The sequence below is a fragment of the Ichthyophthirius multifiliis genome (assembly GCF_000220395.1).
Source record: "Ichthyophthirius multifiliis unplaced genomic scaffold scaff_1120509250967, whole genome shotgun sequence".
Lineage (NCBI taxonomy): Eukaryota > Ciliophora > Oligohymenophorea > Hymenostomatida > Ichthyophthirius > Ichthyophthirius multifiliis.
In genome coordinates this window covers 71979-94372 of record NW_004086330.1, presented here as the reverse complement: position 1 = coordinate 94372, position 22394 = coordinate 71979, and the positions used below count along the sequence as shown (strand labels likewise).

Here is a 22394-nt window from a genome sequence, read left to right as displayed (position 1 = left end):
CCTTAAAAAAAAGAAATAAATATAAAAGAATTAATAGAAAAATACAGTTCCAAAATAACATAATGGGTTCTCCAAGAAAACGACGAATAAATTTATTAAATAATAGAAGAAGGTTTTAGACCCGATATAGTTTTTGATTGCTCTGGTTATGAAACAACTATTTTAATTTTATGTATTGCATATAAAAAATATAAACTTGTGGAAAAAATAATTAATATTCCATAAAATCTAAATATTGTTGTAAAACCAAATAATGATAGTGCATTAATAATGGCTTTATCTCATTAAAATAAAAACCTTATTTAATAGTTAATATAAAAAGGAGCTAACAAAAATATAATGGGCCCTAAAGATTAAACAGCTCTGTAATTAGCTTAATAATAATTAAATAAAAAGGAAGCTTATTCGGAAGCAGATAAAAATTAAATATAAAATTTAAAAGAAATTATAAATATTTTACAATGATTTAAACTCTTAAAAACATTCAAACTTAAAATTAATTTTTTAAATAAAAAAAAAAAAAATTCCAAAAAAAAAAAAAAAAGATATAATTAAAATATATTAATAACTATTTTAAAAAATAATAAAAACAAATATAAATATGTCTATATAATTCAAAACAGAAGATGTCGTTAAATTAATATTACAATTTTTGAAAGAAAATAACTTAACAAATTCATTCAAAACCCTTTAAGAAGAAACATAAACATCCCTAAATATAGTTCCTAAAATTGATATTTTTATAAATTATATCAAATAAGGAAAATGGGATTTTGTTTTACTTGAAGTCTAGTTATTAAAATTACCTGGCAATAAATTATTAGAATTATATGAAATAATAATAGCCGAGCTTTTAGAGTTAGGAGAAAGTGAATGTGCATAGATATTAGTCTAAAAAGCAATAAAATAAACAAAGTTATATTTAGAATATAAAGAAAGGGTTTTAAGATTAGATTATTTATCAAGAAAGACGCCAATAGATATTAAAGAAATATACTAAGATGGTCTTACAAAAGAAAAAAGAAGATAAAAGGTAGCTGATTCATTATAGTTAGAAATAGCATAAGCACCTCCATCAAGACTTTTATATTATTTAGGTTTTTTTTTTAAAAAAAAATAATAACAATTATAAATTAAAATATAGGTGAGGCATTAAAATACTAAGAATAAACAGGATAAATAAAAACCGGAATACAAATAGATTTATTTACAGGATATATACCAAATATTTAATAAAGTGAAGATAAAGTAAAATACAATCAAAATTTTTATTGACAAAAAAAATAGGTAATAGATAAAGTTGATAAAATAGTAAAATTCGGTTAAGAAAGTAGAATTTAATGTGCAGAATTTAATAAAAAAGGTGATATTTTAGCTTTAGGAAGTGCAGATGGAATTATAGAATTATGGGATAGTATATTAATGAAGTAACGTTTAGATTTTTAATACTAAAAAGAAGAACAATATATGTTTCATGAAAATAGTGTTCATTCATTATCTTTTTCATCTGACTCTTAAATATTGGCATCAGGTGATCAAAAAGGAATTATAAAACTATGGAATTTAAAAATAGGTAAATGTTATAGAAAAATAGAAGGAATGTTTTCAAATTCAATTAATATTTTAAGATTTAGTCCTTTGGATTAATTTGATTTATATCTTTGTAATAATTCAAATTCTTTAAAATTGTATGGAATAAGAAGCGGAGCTATAAAAATGGAATATAGAAGATAAAAAGAAGGAAAAATTAATGATTTTTTACTTTTTGAAAATGATTCTATAATCACTGCAGGAAGTGATGGATTTCTTGTTTAGTGGGAAAAAGAATCTGGATATTAAAAAAAGTAGTATATTCCACCTAGAAGTATTAATTAGACTGCTAATGAAGTAGAGATTTGGAATATTTTCCTCTTGGATTGTAAAAATATTGTACTTTGTGATAAAAGTGAACGTATTATTATTATTAATGGTAATACCTTTGAAAGTATAAGAGTTTTTAAATGTGAAGAAAAAGATGAATTCGTTTCTGGGTGTATTTCTTAAAAATAATAATTCATTTATGGAATCACTAATAAAGGATATTTATATACATTTGATTCGCTATCTGGAAAAATGGAAGGATTTATGTAAGTTAATGAAAATTTTATTATTGGAATTAAGCATCATCCATCTACTAATGTTATTATTCTATTAACTTTAAATGGAGATTTTATTTTTATGAATAATTCAAAATGATTTTTTTTAAATATAATATACCTTATAATTTTTTTATTTAATTCATATTTATAATTTTTTTTAATTTTATAGTATAAATAATTTGTTTATATAAACCTTGTATACAGAAAAAGGAAAAAAATAAAAATATATCATAAATAATACATAGTTATTAACGCAAAGTATTTTAGATTAAGGATTCGGATAGTTAGAAGTCTAAGAAAGTACTCTTAAAGAAGAATTAAATCAAAATAAAATATAATTATATGTACAAAGAAGGTAACAAAAAATTAAACAAGTTAAATATTAGTATGTAAAGTTTTTAATAAGTACAAAATAATTTTAAACTAACTCTTATTAAATAAATAAATTAGCAAAAATATAATTAGGGTTAATAAATATTCATTAAAGTTAATAATAAATAAAGAAAATTTAAAATTACTATAATTTACAATCTGAAAAAAAAAAATTGCAAAGTATAATAGTATAATTTTTTTATTTTTTTATATTCATTTTTTTTTATAAGAAATAAACTAATAGTGAATGAAGTACTAATGTTATTATATTAAATAATATATTTAACTTTAATTCTAAAAATAAAATAAATATCTAGTAAAAACTATATTATTCGGAAATACTGAATAACTATTTAATGCATAGATAATAAAAATTTGTATAGATTTATATTTCTAATAACATTTTTTTATTTTTAAAAAAATAATTATATATGTGTTATTTTAATTTAGCAAACTTTATTTTAATTATTAAAGACAATTCAAAATATATTAAAACACCCAAAATTGTTATGCTCATAAATTTTTTTATAAATAAATCTTAAAAAACATGTAATTTCGTAATTCAAAAACGCAAGGTAAATTATTATCTTCTTAACTTAATGGATGTTAACAAGTTTATATTATACTAAATTATTATTTTTTAATCATCAATAATCAAATTTAGAATTAATTATAAAACTTATAAATATTCTTAATAATAACATACACATTAAATTAGTTTTACTGTAGAAAAATAGCAAATACTATGTTTAAAAGTGTGTAAACGTCCCAAAAAAGCTTAAAAATATGTGGATTTTTAGGGAAAAGATAATTATTCAAAAAAATTAAATTTAAAAATAAAAATTGAACATATCCATTTTTTTTTTTTCATAAAGATTGTCATAATAAAATTTTAAATAAGAAAAAAAAGAGGCGCTGAGCTGAATTTATTAATAGGATACTAAATAATATACTAATAATATAATATATTATTGTAGTAATAAAATATAATATATTATAAATAAAAATATTGATGGCATCATAATAATATTTATTTTTCAATTTTAGGATTAATATTTTTTAGATATTCATATATAATCAATTTATATTTTTTAAAAAAAAACATATAATAAAAATGTTTTATCTTAATTAATTTTCAAGGAAAACTAATTCATTTTTATAATATTTATAGTTTTTAAAAAATAAATACATTATTAACTAATTTAAATTAAAATTTAATAAAAATTGCTTCATTATTTATTTTATTTAATTAAGATATTATTCGGATTTTATTTATTTCTAATTTTTTTTATTACTTATAATTGTGTAATTTTACGGCTATATTAAATAATTAAATTATTGATTGCATTAAACATTATCAAAAAATTATTTTTAAAAAATATATTTAATACTAACAAATTTTATAAAAATAAAATTATTTCTATTTTTTATTATTTTTTTAAATTTAATTTATTAATTATAATTGAAAATTAATTTATTTAGAATTTTATACAAAAAACTACTATATTTTTATAAAAATAATAGTTAAATAAAGCAATAATAGATAAATAGATATTTAAAATGATAAAAAATAAATTAAATTTAATATTTTTTCCCTATAAAAATAATTAAATATTTAAATTATAAAATAACTAAAATCTCATGAAATTCTTGTAATTTCTTCTTTTAAATTTAAAATTTTATCTCTTAATGATTAAGAAACTAAAACATTTTAAGAAAAACCTATAAAATCATTCTTTAGCTTCTCTAAAATGAAATTAACTGAAAATTATTTTTGTTCGTATTTTTAAAGCTTAAAATTCAATTTGGCACAATCATAATATTTTTTTTCACAGATCAAATCTAACATATTTTCTATTATTATCTCTTCTAAAGCATCGTATTCTATACAATATTTTAAATTTACTTTATAGAAATAGAATTTATCATTAAAATCTTATTCATCATCTTCATTTTCATTACTTAAAAAACTTTTTTTCGTGCATAATCTTCCTTTTTTTCTACTAAATTGGTCAAGTTTTCATACAAATTTGAATAAATTGATTAATTATTTTTAAATTTTCCTATTCCTATATATTAAATTGCTAATAAAAAAGCTAGTTAACTATTTTATTAATAAAACTATATAAAGTTATTATTAAAATTTTTCAAAAAAAGCTTTTGATTAGCCTAAAGATAAATTTATATAAACATAATGTTTTAATTATTTTAATTAAATTCTAAATTATTAAATAAAGCATCATCGAATATAATATATTACTTATTTAATAAAACATATACTTCATTTAAAGTTAAATTTTAAATAATTTGATAAATAAAATCTTTGTATAAAATTTAATTATCAACCATATTTAATAAAAAGTTTAATTATATTATAAAAGAAATAAAATTTTATTCTACGAAAATCTTTTTTATTTTTTATTTCAAATTTTCTTAGACAATAAAATTAATATGATTTTTTTTAATCTTTAATTCAATTTGCATTTTCAAAAAACTTTATAGTGTTAAAAGTTTTAAATTAAGTATAATGTTTTTACTGTTATCAATATTTTAAAATTATTTCTCCTCATTTAATATATGTATTAGTAATAGATTTTATTCAAGATTCATTTATTTGTTTAAATTTAATATTATTAATTTATAAAAGGCTTTCTAATAAATACTATAAGGCATATTATTAAATATAGAAGTAAGTTTATTTAATAATATTAGGTGCTAAGAATAATTATTATGGCAAAATTAAAGTATTTTATTCTCTATAATTAATTTATTTTTTTAGTAAAGATCATTAAATATAAACTTAAATTCATTTTTTATTTAAATTTAAGAGTATTTATTTATTACATATTATTTATATATCTTATTAAATGTTAATTTATTAGAATCATAAGGTTATTCTACTTTCAACTAATCAAAAAAAGAAAAAATTGAATTCAAATTTAAAATAGGTTCTTTATCATTATTTAAATTAAATTGCATTTTAAAAGGGAAAACTTCGTTTAAAATTTTATTTTCATTTAATATTTGGTGTAAAAAAGATGATTAAAAATGAAATTAGGTGTTTTGTTTGAGTAATAAATTAAATTAATTAAATAATTATTCATAAAAATCCTTAAAACGAGAAATATTTTAACATTTTTTTTTTAAGCCTATATTTTAAGTAATTTTTCTAATTTTAAAATATAAAAAATAAGGACAAGAAATTAAATCTATAATCTATTTAAAGTTTTCATTATTTCCTTATAAAAGCTGTTTTTTTGCAAAAATATAATAAACCAAATCTTCAGATTTCTTTATAAAACTTTCGAATGCTTTTGCAACAATAAAAACATTATATCCTTCTAAATTATAATAAAGTTCTTTTTTATTTATTTTCTTGAATTTCTAAAAAAATAATTTATATTATTCATCAAAACTATTATTTTATATTTCATTTATTTCTTTATTTATATTATTTTTCTCTTATATATCTTCTTTTGTATCTTTAAAAAGATTTTTAAAATCAATATACAAATAAAAGTCAATATCAATTTAAAGTTTATTCAATGAAATTAATATCTACAAATTCTTATTTTATATATAATTACTAATGAAACTATTCTAATGAATTTCATCCAAGAAAGAAATAAATGAAATCATTTTTTTTTTTATATTTTATCAAATATTTATTTACAAAAGTTCAAAGTAAAGTTTTATTATTATTAGGGATTTTTTTTTTAGATTTTATTGAATAAATTTAGAGCTTTTTCAATATTATTTTTATTTAATTCATTAATAAGTGAACTTGTGAGTATTTAGAAAGTATTAAAACCATCTTCTAATTAAAAAACTTCAGGAAAAGCTTCAAAAAAATCTATTTCTTAAGTCGTATTTTCGATAAGGTCAGTAACAATATTATTTCTGAAGTTTTTATTAAATAAAAATTCATATAAATCATCTTCTTTTAAATTAAAATATTGTAAATTTTCTAAAATTAAATATGCTTAGTAATATTTGATAAAAAACTCATTTTTTTATGTAATTTTTTATATATATTCATTTATATTATGATCATTTGTAAAAATTTAATTATTTTATAACTCTCTGTATAAAATTACTTTCAATATATTTTTTGTAATTATTTCTAAATTAAATTAAATTAAATCATTTTTATATAATATTTAGCATATTTAATCAATAGTTTATATTGAAAATTCTTTTATTTAAATTGCCAATAAATAAAATGCTTCAGAATGACTTTTTTAGAGTATTTAAATAAAGGGCTTTATATTATTTCCAAACTAAGAATTTAGATTTTCATATAATTATTAAAGATTATTTTTTAATTTAGAGGGATTTTTAAAGTCATTTTTTTTTGAAAAAATTGAATTATTTTATAAATTGGATTAAATTTTTTCTTAATTATTTTAAAATGGAACAAAAGATGAAATAATGCGTTTCGCTTTTGAAAAATTGGCATTATTATTAAAATTCAAAGATTATTTATCCTAATAAATTTATATGTTTTAACTGTTTATTATGTTTATTATATTCTTTATTAAGTTTACATTTTAACATTCTAAAAGTGAAAGTTAAGCAAATCTTTTCTTTTATAAATCTGAAAGTTAATTAGGGAAAGAAGTAATAAGGAAATAAGAAAGATCAGCAGCATAAGGAGAATTATTTGACTTAAGAAATTCTATAATTTTAATGATTTTTTAAATATTAGTAATTTTTTGAGTAATATCTTTTATAAATTATGCAAAATTATCGTCTAGAAAATCCTCTTTTATATTTTTTTTTTAAGGGTTTTCTATTTTACATAAACAACTATAGAATTTTACGAAAGGAAAATTTTCTAAAATGTCACTATTTTAAGAAGATATACAAAAATTTCCTATTTCTTTTAAAAAAAGATGTTTTTTATCAAAAAAGCAATATATTTCTTTCAATTTAAAAGAGAAATTTGGCAAACAATTTTTTAATAAGAGAATTACTTTGACCATTTTTATTACTATTCTTTTTTCAAAAGAGTTTTTTTCTTTAGATAATAAAGCTAAATTTTCCTTCAAATAATCAAAAATATACTCATTATTTTACAAGAAATTATTTTAAAAGCAATTTCGGATATTTAAAATAATTAGATTTTCAATTTCTTTTTCTTTTAAAATACAATTTCCTGTTTATTATAATTCCTTAAAAAGATTAAATTTTGAAAATTCTAAAAGTTTTGATAAAAGAATCTCTTCTATTTCATGAAGAGAAGCATTTTTTTTAAATAAATTTAATTAAAGAAAATTCAAAACAGTTTTCATATTTTTTACTTTTTCAATGTTCAATATTTTGTCATGTTTCCTTAAAACTACATTATTATATTTCCTTTTACCAAAAATATATTTTTCTACAACTTCTTTAGTTAACTCTAAACAAAGCTTTTTATTTGTTTAGCACTTTTCTAAATATTAAATATCATAATTGATTTCAAAATTAAATAATATTCTAGCCAAATTTCCATAGTTTTCTAATTTCTCACATTGTCCTTTATCTTCAATTAGATTTACGAAACTTTCTAAATATTCGAAATGCTCAAAGTGCATTTTAGTAGAAATATATTCAAAAATATTTTCAAAAAACCCTTCTTTATCATCTTCTGGTAACATTTTTTGAATCATTTTAAAAATTTAATAAAAAATACGAGGATGACACTCTTTGGTTTTGATAAATTATTAAAGAAGTTATAAAAACTTTCCTTTTTTATTTGAAAAATTATCAAAAAGATCTTTTATTTTTTTCCCTAAAATTAAATCCAAATTATTCTCATTTAAAATTATAATTTAGCTTAATTTTTCTAGATTTTTTTTCTTTTAGAAATCTTCTAAAAAATCAATTTCTAATTAATAATTTTCATACAAAATAATTCCAAAAAGAGCAATTTAAATATATAATTTTTTCATTTCTTTATTTTCTTCTATATTTTTTATTCCATTATCTAGTATATATAAGGCATTTTCGACTTCATTATATATTTTTATTTAAATCAAAGCTAAATTTATATATGATTTTGCGCTTTTTATTTTTTCTCTTGTTTCTTTAAGTTCTTATTATTCACTTTTACATGTTATATATTTCCCATTAATTACATCTTAACTTAAAAAAGTATTCTCTTATAATAAATATTCATACAATTCTATGTCTTTGGATTTTAAAATTGGCAATAAGCTTCTTTTATTGAAAGTATATTTTATAAATTGATTAAAGGAATCCGTATTCCATATATTTTATTGTATTGTTTTCTCTCTAAAAGGCAAAAAATATATTAAATCATTCTTTGTGAAAGTCTATTTAGCATATTTGCGTAATTAATAGAAAAACTACCAATAATTACTTAAAAATTCAATACTAAAATATTTAAAAAATCTTTCTAATATTTATTCTTTTTCTATTCTTTCTTTAAATATTTCCCTTAAAAGCAAAAATAAATCCATTTTTTTCCAATAAAAGTTAAATTCTTCCAATTTTAGTTCGCTTTTGGATTCCTTACCATACACTACTTTTAGTTTTCGGATTAAAAAATTTAACTAAGCAATTTTTTTTAATCTTTATTCCACATTTTCTAATTTTTAATGATATTCAGGGGTACAATAAGTACAAGAAAATTAATTTTGAATTAATATTTCATATATATGTTTTAGTAAAATTAACAATTCATTAATCTTTAATTTTTTATGTTAAAGTAAATATCTTATTTATTATTTTAGATATAAAAAGTCCTTAACTCCTTATATTATTTTTTGTTTTTCTTATTAAATTTAATTTTTGCCTAATAAATAACTTTCTAAATCTTAATAAGTTTTTTTTGAATATTCCCATTTTATAATATTTATAATTTCCTTTAAATAAATATATTTCAAATAATTATATAATTTAAATATTTATATTATATAATTATTATTATTTATTATATAAATTAATTATTTATTAATTGAATATTAATAAATCTATTTAAAATATATATATAAATTTTAGTTTTTTTACATTATCAAAATTAAACCAAGAAATAGTACTAGAAATATCAAGTTCTTAAGAAATAAGAGATTTAAGTTTATCTTTAGGGTCACAAAGCTTTAATTTATGTATAGAAAAGACAATTTTTTCATTTATTAATGAGCTTAAATCTTCTTCATAATTTTCATTTTAATTTTAATTTACATCTCCATGTTCATCTTAAAGGAATTCCCAAACAAATAAATAATATTAATTAAATCCTAAACTATCCTAATTAATTATTTCAACAGAAAAAACATCATCACTACAAAAAGGAAGTTCAATAAAATCTTAATCATTAATGCAATTTTAATAAATTTCATCTAAAAGCCTTCCATAGTCGTTAAAAGAACTAACAAAGCACTTATTATCATCTTTTATTTAAACTAAAAGATTTTTATCGTGGTCATATTAGCATAAAGCATTATTTTCAGTAGCTTTTTCAACTTAATATACACCTTCATTGTATTAAAGAATTAAATAAAAACTTTTATTTTAGCACAAAATCCCTATTTAAGGGTTTTTATTTTCCTTTTTTATAAATACAAGTTCTTCTACACTAGAAATTATTGGGCTAAAAATTTTCAAATCAATTTTATAATTTATTTAATTTCCAAACTAAAGTTCATTTTCGTTGAAAGGTATTATATTTAAAAGTGTTTATGCTTTTACTTTTTATGATTATTCTTTTTCATTTTGCCATCTTAATAATAAAATTTACTCATTTTAGTAAAAAAGAAAGGTTTTATTATTATCAAAAGATATTTAATTATCTTAAATTTAATAAGAATTTATTATTTTTGATATATTTTCATTAATTTTTATTAACCCGAATGTATTTTTGATATTTTTTATTAAAAAAAGATTATTTTCTCCTAAACTAACGGCCTAAGTAATCTCTTCCTTTGTCAAAATTTCATTTAATTTTATAAATCTTTAGCTGTTTTCGCTCCATTCATATGTGAGAACCTTTTTCCCGAAAGCATATAATAAATAATTTTAATTATAAGTAAAAATTAAGCTAATATTTTCTAAATGATTTATTTCTTGTATTTTCTTAGTTCTATTTTCATATTCAGATGGTATAAAAAATAATTCTGATTTAGTTTCTGAATGTATTATTGTAATATATTTTTCTTTTATAAAATCAATCCTTTTTATATATTATAGATATTTTTCTTCTTTTTCTTGTCTTCTTTTAATATATGATGATGATGAATTATTTTGGCCTTCTTTTGATTCCTCTTCTTCTTGGCTTTTTCTTGAATTTTCCTCACTTTCATTTTCGTCTTCTTCTACTTTTAATTTTTTTTTACGACGGCAGCATTGAATTTATAAATTTCCAAAAATTTTTAAACTTTTTTCGACTTTTTCTTTCTTTTTGAATTATGGAGTTATTTATATATTACCTATTTCTTCCTTTTCTAATATACACGCAATAATTTTCTCAGACATTTTTTTTATTTTAATTTATCTTTTTTTATATATATATTTATTTTTTTATTTAAATATTTAATTTTTTCTTATCTTAACTTTTATTTTATTTAGTATTATTTATTTAATTAAAATCTTAATTTTATTTTAAAACAAAAATATTTAATAATATTAAATATATATTTAATATTATTATTCATATATAATTAATATTATATTATGTTGTTGTTTATAAATTCTACAATTAATATTTAATCATAAATTGAATATATAATTTAATTATTATAATTATAATTAATATATATATTTTTTAATAATTAAATTTTATAATATTATATATTTTTCATCATGAAATAAAACTAATTATTAATTATTAATCAAACTATATAAATTTCAAATAAAAAAAATATATTTTTATAATTATTAATAAAAAACAAGACAATATTTTTAAAATAAAGAAAATGTAAAATTAACATTAATTTAATTTTTTATATTAAAAAAAATATTTGTATAAATAAAAAAAAAATTATATAAAATTTGGAAATTATGATAATACTAATATTTAATTTTTAACTCTAGTTTTTTTTTTTTAATTTTATATAAATAATATTACCATATCTTTATATATAAATTATTTACGCCAAAAAAACTTATAGAAAGAAAAATAACAACAAAAAACAATAAAATAAAAATCTTTTATTATAAATATAAACTTTAAATTACATAAAAACATATATACATACTTCATAATGAACACCTTTAATAAATAAGAAGAATTTATTGAAGAATAATTTAATAATTCTTTCGATAAATACATAGAAAACTGTGGTATGTAAAATATTTATTATAAATAAATAATAACAATAATTTAAATCAATAATATAAAAAAGAAGAAAATAATTATATTGACAATTTCAATTAGTTAAATGTTTGCTAAAAGTCAAATAAATAATATATATTAAAATAATTAATATATAACAAAAAAAAAGATTAGTTACAGATATCTATGATGAAAAAAAAAATTATTTAAACTAATGTATATATGATAACAATGAAAATAACAATTATTATTAGAATTACTTAGCATAAGATGCATAAAATTATATAATGGATTAAAATTATTTAAAAAAAGATATAATAATGAGTTACGATGATTATCAAAGAATAAATACATAAAAATAGGGAGTAATGATTGGAGGAGTAAAACAAGTAGCATGCAATTGCAAAAAATCGAAATGTTTAAAATTATATTGTGAGTGCTTTGCAAAACTGGGTTATTGTGGAGAAGGATGTAATTGTACAGAATGTAAAAATAAACCAGAAAACTAAGCAGATAGGTTTTATGCAATATAAGAGGCTCGGATAAGAAATGTAGATGCTTTTTAGCCTAAAGTCATTAACTAATTTGAACAGATATACTAGTAAAGTTTGTTTAGTGATTTTAAAAAAGGATGTAATTGTAAAAAAACTAAATGTATTAAAAAATATTGTGAGTGTTTTAATGCAGGTATTTAATGCACATTTATGTGTAGGTGCGAATTATGTGAAAATGGAATGGAGGGATAGAAGAAATATAATAAAGAATATTTGATTAATTAAAATTATGGAGAATAAGAAGAAGAATTGGAAGTAGAAGTAGAAAATTAGTAATCTTAATATAAAAAATAATTTATTTTTACTAAAAATTATGAAAGCCAAATTTAAAATTTTAAAAAATCTAAAGATAATAATAAATAAAAAAACAAAAATAATACAGTTATTAAAAATAATATTAATTTTTCAGAAAAAAAATCCAAAATTTAAGAAGAAAGCTCATTTTATATGTTTGATAAATAAGAAAATAATAATAATAATAATAATAATAATAATAATAATAATGTTAAAAGGTAATCATCTAAATTTTTCAAATTTATATAATTAAATCCTGTATTGAATTCCTCAAATCTTTATTAACCGACTTAATATTCATTTTTATAGTAAAGAAAATGAATTAATAATTATAATATAATTTAAAAAAAAATATTTAAAAGAGTATTATATAATTTTATTAAGATTATTTATTATATTTATATATTATATATTTTAATTATTAAAATGTATAATTTTTATTTATATTTATTTTATGTTTTTATTTCTTATATATATTTAAATTTTTTTAAAAATATTTAAAATAGTTTATAGAATTAAAAAAATAATATATAATTTTCAAATAGGTTTTTTAAAAACTAAAATGTTTTTTTCTTATTTCTACTCTACAACAGTTTTGAATCCAGTATCTTTATTAAAGTAATTTTCTGTTTTAGTACCAATATCTGGTTTTTTCAATAAATTAGGATCTAATATTTTTATTATAATTTATATAAAAAAAAAATATTACTTATAAGTTCTATTCCCTGTGTTTGATTAAAATTTAAACTAGAAGCTAGACCATCAGTTAATATATCTCCAGTATTTTTTAATGGAACATTTCTTTACTATTCTTTCTTTTATTGTTTTTATTATTTTTTAGCTTAAAAAATTTAATTAATAATAAATCTATCAATCAAAAAAAAAAATTACTCAACTTAAGTTTCTAATTTTTACTTACATTGATTTTAACTTATCCCATTCCAATCATACCAAATCCTTTGCCACTTCCTCTAAATTCTTCCTCAGCCTATAATATATATTCTAAAAAATATAAAAATTAAAAATATACTTCATCACCAAATTTCATTCTATATCTTAAAGCTCTAAAATCAGTAAGACCTAATTTTTATTTCATTTTTCTGTATTTTTCTCCACCTCTTTTTCTAGAAGGTTTATCATCTGGTTTTTTAAGAGGTTTATTAAGTTTAGGAGGAGGTGGCTCTTATATTTTTGAAAATCTTTAAAGCATAATCTCTTTTAATCTATTTCCAGCAGATCCACTAAGACAAGTTTTTAAATAATCAATTCTTATTGCTTTTGCAACATTAGTTGATAACATTCTAACTAATCTAGTTTAAAATTAAGGTGGAGCTTTTTAAACAAAATCTAATTATCCGAAATACCCTCTATTAAATCCTTATCCTTCTTTTGACATTCCCAAAAGACTCTTTTTTTAAGAACCCATGACTTATATATTACATGCAGGCATCCTTTATAACTATTCTACTCCTCCAGCTGCTGTTATTAATCTGGAAGCACAACCACTTCCTACTAGGGCACTTAAATTTGGTGCTATCCATTTCATTCTACTTTCTATATATGATTATATCTATTTAAATTTGATTGTTTATTTTTTGCTTTGTAAAAAAATTACCTTTTTTGAATATTCGTATAACTCAATAACATTATCACAAGCTGCTAAGATTTATTTTAAATCTTAAGAGGATAAAGGTTTTCCATCTTAAGAAGAACCAGCTACAGTAACTGTAGTAATTTATAAATTAGTTAAAATCCCATTAAAATCAATTTTATTTAAGTCCTATTTATTCTAAATAAGTTTTACACATTTTACATAATCAATTGGGTTCAAAACAATAGATTCTAATTCTCCAAACCGCTTTTGGAACATATCTTTAGTAAATTTATGTACTGCTTAAATTCTTATTTTTTTATTTTAAATTTTTTAATATGTTTATTTACTCTCTTTCTATTATTGCAGCATATTCATTAGATTTTATTATTGTATGATATTCCTCATCTTAAACGGTTATTGGTACTGTATTGTCTAATTTGTTAAATTCTTCTATTTTTATAATATGCTTTTTAAACTCAGAATCATTTAATAAATTTGAAATTGGCTTCGCATTTATTTTATGATATATCTCTTTAAATTCTTCTATTGCTTGTTTCTTTTCAAAATGTTGTAAATTATTTTGTTCATCTTCTGAATCTGATTCTTACTCTTCTATTTGTAAATCACTTTCTTAAATTTAAAAGAAAAATTAATAATAATAATTAATATTTTAAAAATTACCATTATCTAAATCATCTAAATCTTAAAGAAATTCATCATCCTAAATATATTTTTATAAATATTAAAATTAAAATAATATTTATAATTATAATATAACCATTTTTAGATAATTAAAAATAAAAATAAATATATTTTTTTAATTAAAAATGTATATATATATATATATATATATATATATATATATATATATATAGTATATGTATAGTATATAAATTTTTATATATTTTACTATTTTTTTATTATATTTAAATTATTTAATTTTATTTAAAATAATTTTTTTCCTGAATAAATTACATCATTTCTAATATTAATTTATTAAAGTTTCTTTTTAAAATATAAAATTATATCAAATTTTACATATATTTAATAGCTCTTTTAATAAATATATACAAAAGATAATATATATAAATTATATTACAAAAACTATTTTTTTTTATATATTATATATATAATATATTTCGGCATAGTTTTTTCAAAAATTGAAATATTTTCATTAATATTTTATATAAATTATTTTTATAATTTGACAATAAAGATAATTATTTTACAATTTTTTTTTATTTAGTATTATTTTAGAGATATGTAATTTTTTTTAAAAAAAATATTTTTTACTTAAATTTAATTTTCCTAAATTAAATGTTTATTTTTTAATTTTTTTTAAACCATTCTTATAAATATTTGCTTTTTATATATTTAATGAGAATTGCACTGTTTAAATATAAAATAGTTAATTTTTTTTTAATTTATTTATAATAGACTCGAAAAACAATCAACTATTTATAATTATTTTTTTATATTTTATTATTAAAATTTAAGAAAAAAAATATATTGAAATATTGAAATAAAAACAAAGAACAAAACTATTTTACTATACTATAAATGAACATTTGTTAACAAGATTTAAAGATTTTCCTTGTCTAAGATTTCTAATGCGAACAATATTATTAAAAACCAATTTTATCAGATATTACAATTAATGAAATTTGTAAAAGCTAAATTATATCAAATAGTTAATTTTAGATAAATAAATAATAGATAGTTTAAAAAGAAAAATAATAATAAAATGATACCAATACTCTGAACGATAATATTCATAAATAAATTGGAAAATTAATTATTATGCACATAAAAAGTAAAAGAAATATATTAATTGATAAAATTTTAAATTATGATTAAAATGAAATTAATAACTTTTTAATTTATTTTTAAAATGAACTTAGAAATTTAAATAAATAAAAATATTATGATAATTTTTTATATAATGTTGATAATAATAAATATAATTTAATTGTTTAAGGTATCTTTAAAGATTATCTAATTAATTAATTTGATATAGATTAATAGTAAAAACTTTTTAATAATTAAATTTATTCTAAATTTAAAAACTATTATATGGAATAATTAGAATCTTTAAATTTATCTTTTTGATTTTAAAAAATGCGAAATAAGAAATACAAAACACAAAATACAAAATAAAAATTATAAACTATTTTGATTAAATATATACTTTTTAAAATTTTTTTTTTTTCAAGTATATGATAAACTTGTTTATAAAAATGTAATTATTTTATTTTAATTTTTTTAAATTATTTATAATTTAAATAAAAAATTACCCAATATAATTTTATATACTTTATGAGTTTTAATTTACGATTTCTTCAATAATTTAGTATTAGATTAAAATTATTTAGTTCATTGATTATCTTTATTTATAATTGTATAATTTTATATAATAATATAATATTTATAATATATAATATTATATATATATATATATATATATATTTATATGACCTTTAATAATATTCAAACATTAAATCAATTTCTAAAAAAGCTTTTTTTTCTATATTTATATATTACATATTGATATTATATATTGTAAATTTATTATATTTTTAGCTAATAAATAAAACCTACTTATATTCTAGTATCCTGAAATAAATTTTTATTTATTTTGTATATTTATATTTTTTAATTATTTTATATTTACTTAATAAATAATTTAAGAAACTAAGAAAACACTTAATACTTATACTATATAGATTATAAATATTTGATTTACTCAATTAAATTCTTTTATTATCAATAAAATTTCATTAAAGCATATATAAATTTTTCTATTACTAATTTTTTTCTTTCATTTTTTATTTTATTTAAATATTCTAAATAAGTAAACTTTCTAATATTTTTATTAGTGGGATATATGTATTAATTTATATGAATATCTTATCACTTACCCTTTATGTTTTTTAGATATAATCTTTTTATATTTTTATAGCATTTAATTATAAAAGTTGTTAAAAGCAATACAACCTTAAAATAAACTTTCAATTTATTAAATTTTAAAATATATTTATTAATATTTAAATAGATTAACTTAGTATATACTAAAAGAAATTAATAAAATTAAATCATATAAAAAATCTATGAAACTTTTAAATAGAAATAATTAAATTAATTAAAATTATGCAATATAAATTTAATATTAATAAAACTCAAATTATTTATTTAATACATTTAACTTATTAATAATTATATTATCTCAGTATAACTTGACAATTAACCTTTTATTACTCCTTTTTATTCAAAAAAAATATCATAAAGATTATATTGATAGATGGAAAACTATTTAAATTAATTATTTTTTATGCGGATAATATATTTTTAGTATTCAATAAAAGAATAATGAGTTAAAAGAAATCGATTGAAATAATAAATATAAGAAAATATATATTTTAATTTGGTTATGAAATCATTCAATGATTTTTTTAAAATTAAAAAAATAAAAAATTTACCTATAAACAACATTTTAAATTATAATTTAAATTTTTACAAGATAATAAATAAAATATAATATATCAAATATGTTTTATTATTAAAATGTTTTTATGCAATTAAAATTAATTTAAAGATAATAAAAGAGACCTAAAATTATTTTATACTCAGACAAATTTTTATATATGAAAAAGCATTTAAATATTTAACTATTTATAATATTATAAAACATTAGTGTTATATGAAAATGAACTAGTTTTTTACAATCAAAAAATAATTAACACATGTTAATTAAAATAAAAAATAATTTAAAATTGCAATAGTGTGTTTAGAAAATTAAACATAAATAAAAATAATAATAAATATTTTTTTAATTTTAAAATTAAAATATAAAATCCTTAAAATTAATAATTTAAATATTTAGATTATCATTAAAATATTCTTCATTTAAAAAAATATTTAACTAAATAAAATAGTCCTTTAGCTTTAAAATTATCTTAAATATTTTTAACTTAAACTTTATATTCTATTATAATAGAGAAATCAAAATAAAATGAAATTAAAAATTTAAATAATAAAAAATGTTAATTTTATATTACCTTTTTTACATTTATAATATGCATATAAATTAGTAAATATTAAAGAAAATTATATACAACATTCAATTAACCAAAAAATATTTAAAATATTTTTTAATATAAGCAAAGCCCATAAACTTATAGCAATAAATTAACTACTCCAAAAAAAACTAGAATCAACTGCATTTGATTAATAATTATTAGAATAAGTTTCATATTTCCATTCTTCAATTCCTTATAAATTAATTGAATTCCACCATCTCATTCCAACTAATAATCTAATTAAAATAATTATAATTTATCAATTAAATTATTATATTTATTTAAACCTTCCTGTTATATTTTTCACAGTATAGAAATCCATTACTCCAAATAATATTACAACTACAAATACAAAAACTTAATTATCAAAAAGTAATCCAAAAAAAAAATATCTATTTTTTTTTAATTAAGATTAAAAAGCAGAAAAAATAAAAAATAGAATTTATTGCTATTTTATGCAAATTAAAATATGAATTGCTATAATTACGTAAAAATTGCAAGAAATTTAAATATAAAAGTAAAAACACAAGCTAAAGGATGACCTGATCTAGCTAAATCATAAGAAGAAGTTTAAATTTAAATTATGCATTATTTCTGTTATATTTTTACTTGTTAAATATTATTAATATTATTTAAAGAAGTATTAAAAAAATCATCATTTATATTATCAGATTAAAAAGAATTAGTAACATAAGAATTTGACTAAAAGGATTATTAAAAAATATAATTTAAATAAAAAATATAAATATATAAAGAAAGTATTTATGTAATATATAAATGAATTTTAAAAAAAATACCTAACTCATTATATTTTCAATATTAAAGTAATAATAATAAAATAGTAAAAAGATATATATATTAAATATTAAAAATAAAAAAATATAATATAATATAATATAATATATATATATATATATATATATATATATATATATATTTTTCTCTTTAATTTATAGAAATAAATTCATTTTTATATTATTATTTTATTATTTTTTTAAAAAAAATTTAACTAGTTATTATATCATATGTTTTATATATATTCAATTTTTATTAATTGCAATATATTTTTTTTATATTATATTAAACAATAATAAAAACATAAAAATGATTAAATAATATAATAAATTATAATTTAATAATACTTAGAGATATTTTTCTAGTTAAATTATAACATATTATCTTTAAAATTAAATTTAAAATTCTATTTATATTAAAAAGAATTAACAAAATGATTATTCTTTAAAGAAAATAAAAAGTTTGAATAATATATCTGATGTAGAAGATTTGTAAAGTGATTAAACAGAAATACTTTAATATTCAACAAGTAATAGTAATTATACATTCTAAAATAAACTATTTAATGAATTATACAATAATGATTAAATTATTGAAACATATAAAACTTAAAAATTATAAATAAATCCTATTCTAGATAATAAAAGACTAAAGATAATTTACAAATTTGATAATTTATCAGATAGTTAAGAAAGTATTTAAAATTCAGAAAGCGACGATGAATAGTTTTTTAAAAAAGATATACTTAAATTAGTATGTAATTTAAAAAAAAATCATTTTAAGTTCAAATAATAATTAGTATAATAAAAACACTAATAATTAGATTACTTTTTGTGAACAAATAAATATATATAATTATTTATTTTTAATAAAAAAATGATTACTTAAATTTTTCCTTTAAATAATTTTTTTATAATTGTTAAATATTTATTAAATTAATTTTAATTAATATTTTTAAAAAATTTATATTTTAAAGTTTAAAATTTTTTTTTTTAATAATTATATAAAATTAAAATATAAATATTGACATATAATTATAATATTTATTTAATATATTTTAAAATTAAATTATATTTTTAATAATTTTTTAATGTTCTTTTTTTCGTTATTAAATATTTCATTATTTTTTATAAATTTATACTTAATTATATTTATTAAAGCCAAATTTACTTTATTTTTTTCAGATAATAATAAATAATAATAAACAAATATAATAAAAAAAAATCAAGAAGAGAAAACTATTATTAACAAATATAAATGTCTTAAAATTTATAAGAATTAGTTAGTAAATATAAAAATTTTAAATTTCTTGAAAACGGAAAGGTAAATATATATATATAGATAAAAAAATAAAATTTAACAATTTTAAAATTTAATAATAAAAAAAAAAAAAAAAGATTTAATGTATTTTAAATGGTCATGAGATTTTACCAAATATTGAATAATTTAACCAATATTTAAATGTAACAAAATGAGCTAACATATTATTTATAATTATAATAAAATAGAGTAAAGGATATAAAAAATAGATCGAAAAATATTTTGATTTTGATTAATTCAAACCTCATTTATTAGGATTCAGAGGAGATGAAGAGTAAAGTAAATTTTAAAAAAACAATTTTAGACTTAAAAAAAAAAAAAAAAGTAATTTTCTTTGGTGTAATCTTACATAGACAAAAGTTCCGAAAATGAAGAATGTAGTATTAAGACATGTTTAAGGAAAAAATTATTAGAAATTATTACAATGTAAATTATTTTTATATTTTTTTATATTTATTTTTTATTTAAAGTATATGAAGCCAAAAAGAAAGAAAGAGAAGATAAGAAAAAAATTACACTTTTTATAAGCAAGAAAATAGAAGATGATGATGATAAGTTTGATGGAAATTTTATTGACAAAATGATTTAAGAATTCGAAGAAGATGAATATTTAAATGATGCTGAGTTAGATGGAGAAGAAAGTTGTTCAGATGATTTATATAAAAAAATAAATAAGAAAAATGTTGTATAAGATATTGAAGATGAAGAAAATAAAAACGATAAAAAAGATAAAAAAAGAGAAATTTAAAAATAAAATAATTCGTTTGAAAAGAAAAATGTAAATCATTTGAAAAAAGATTTTTTAAAAAAGAATTAAAAATAATAATAAAATGGTTAAAAAAAAAAAATTAATTACGTTAATAAAAATAAAAAAATAAAAAAAAAACAATGAATGTCCTTAAATTTTATTTTTTATAAAATAAAATAAAAAATTGTATTTTTTAAATTATATTATTTAAAAATTATTTAAAAAAAAAAAAAAAAAAAATTATTAAAAATAAAATTGCATCTAAATTTAGTTTTAATTATAGAATATATATAGTTGAAATAAGGACTAAATTCTGGTTAGTTCATCAGATTTTCAAAACAGATAAAAATATTATGCAGGCTAATATATAGGTGATAATTATAATAACAAATATCATATTTTTTTTTAAATACGATAATTATCGAAATCGTGTAAAAATAAATTTTAATTTATTCATATATTTTATTTATTTTTTTAGTTTTAATATTTTATTTTACTTCAATTGAAAATATTTTAGTAACCTTTTAGTTTTTGTTTATTTGTTTTACAAATTTTAATTTATAAATTAAATTTTTTCAACTTTTTTTAAAGATTTTCATAGATAAAATTTATACTTAATACTAATTAAGATAAAGAGCAAAACTAATTCTAATATTTTTTATAATAAATTAAAAGAATCGTATTTTTCCTTCTCTATAGAAATATTATCTTTGGAATTTCTCTTTAAAATCTTGCTATTATTGCAATAGTATTTTGTTATCTTTATCACACAATTCGTCTGTATATAAGTAAAGTTAAATAAAGAATTTTTATATTTCCTTATTATGAATCTTAAAAATTATTTATTTTCAGGAATTAAACAGTACTGTAGGTATTATATGTGTTCTATTTTGTTTAAATTTAATTTGGATACTTTTTATAATTAAATTTTTATATTTCTAGGACAGTGGTTTAATTATTTATAAATTTATCTTCAAATTAATTAAGTAAGTTTTTCTTAAATATTATTTGATTAGTAGTTATAGTTATATCTATAAAATTATTTAAATTACTAATTTTTTTAAGAAAATATAATAAAATAATATTTTAGGGCCAATATTGTATTATTATCAAGTTTAAGTTTATAAAATTTATTATCAAATTCTGATTTTTTTTCTGTTAATAAAATAAAATATTTTTTAATATAATTATGTACATTCTATACTATCTTTAAACAATTTATTTGT

At 16.2% G+C, this 22394-nt stretch overlaps 2 protein-coding genes across 2 annotated transcripts, besides 14 other annotated features; one reads left to right on the top strand and one right to left on the bottom strand. All coding sequences in view use genetic code 6, as the record gives it.

The window, feature by feature from the left end:
• Positions 1-601: 601 nt before the first annotated feature.
• On the top strand, positions 602-2235 carry IMG5_121240 (WD40 repeat family protein; the record flags this gene model as incomplete). Its single annotated transcript, XM_004032459.1, has 2 exons — positions 602-1144; positions 1288-2235. 2 exons carry the CDS (start codon positions 602-604, stop codon positions 2233-2235), a joined length of 1491 nt encoding a protein of 496 aa, XP_004032507.1.
• Positions 2236-4755: 2520 nt separating this feature from the next.
• Positions 4756-4799: a microsatellite.
• Positions 4800-9380: 4581 nt separating this feature from the next.
• Positions 9381-9442: a microsatellite.
• Positions 9443-10986: 1544 nt separating this feature from the next.
• Positions 10987-11080: a microsatellite.
• Positions 11081-11125: 45 nt separating this feature from the next.
• Positions 11126-11183: a microsatellite.
• A 28-nt stretch (positions 11184-11211) lies between these two features.
• Positions 11212-11276: a microsatellite.
• Positions 11242-11311: a microsatellite.
• Positions 11262-11311: a microsatellite.
• A 1495-nt stretch (positions 11312-12806) lies between these two features.
• Positions 12807-12845: a microsatellite.
• Positions 12846-13024: 179 nt separating this feature from the next.
• Positions 13025-13087: a microsatellite.
• Positions 13088-13172: 85 nt separating this feature from the next.
• Positions 13173-15010, bottom strand: IMG5_121230 (hypothetical protein; the record flags this gene model as incomplete). The annotated part of the gene is made up of 5 exons (XM_004032458.1): positions 13173-13303; positions 13551-13623; positions 13666-14205; positions 14251-14536; positions 14577-15010. The coding sequence occupies 5 exons, from the start codon at positions 15008-15010 to the stop codon at positions 13173-13175; spliced, it is 1464 nt and encodes a 487-aa protein (XP_004032506.1).
• A 49-nt stretch (positions 15011-15059) lies between these two features.
• Positions 15060-15121: a microsatellite.
• Positions 15122-16636: 1515 nt separating this feature from the next.
• Positions 16637-16701: a microsatellite.
• A 1842-nt stretch (positions 16702-18543) lies between these two features.
• Positions 18544-18586: a microsatellite.
• A 546-nt stretch (positions 18587-19132) lies between these two features.
• Positions 19133-19203: a microsatellite.
• Positions 19185-19242: a microsatellite.
• Between the last annotated feature and the right edge of the window lie 3152 nt (positions 19243-22394).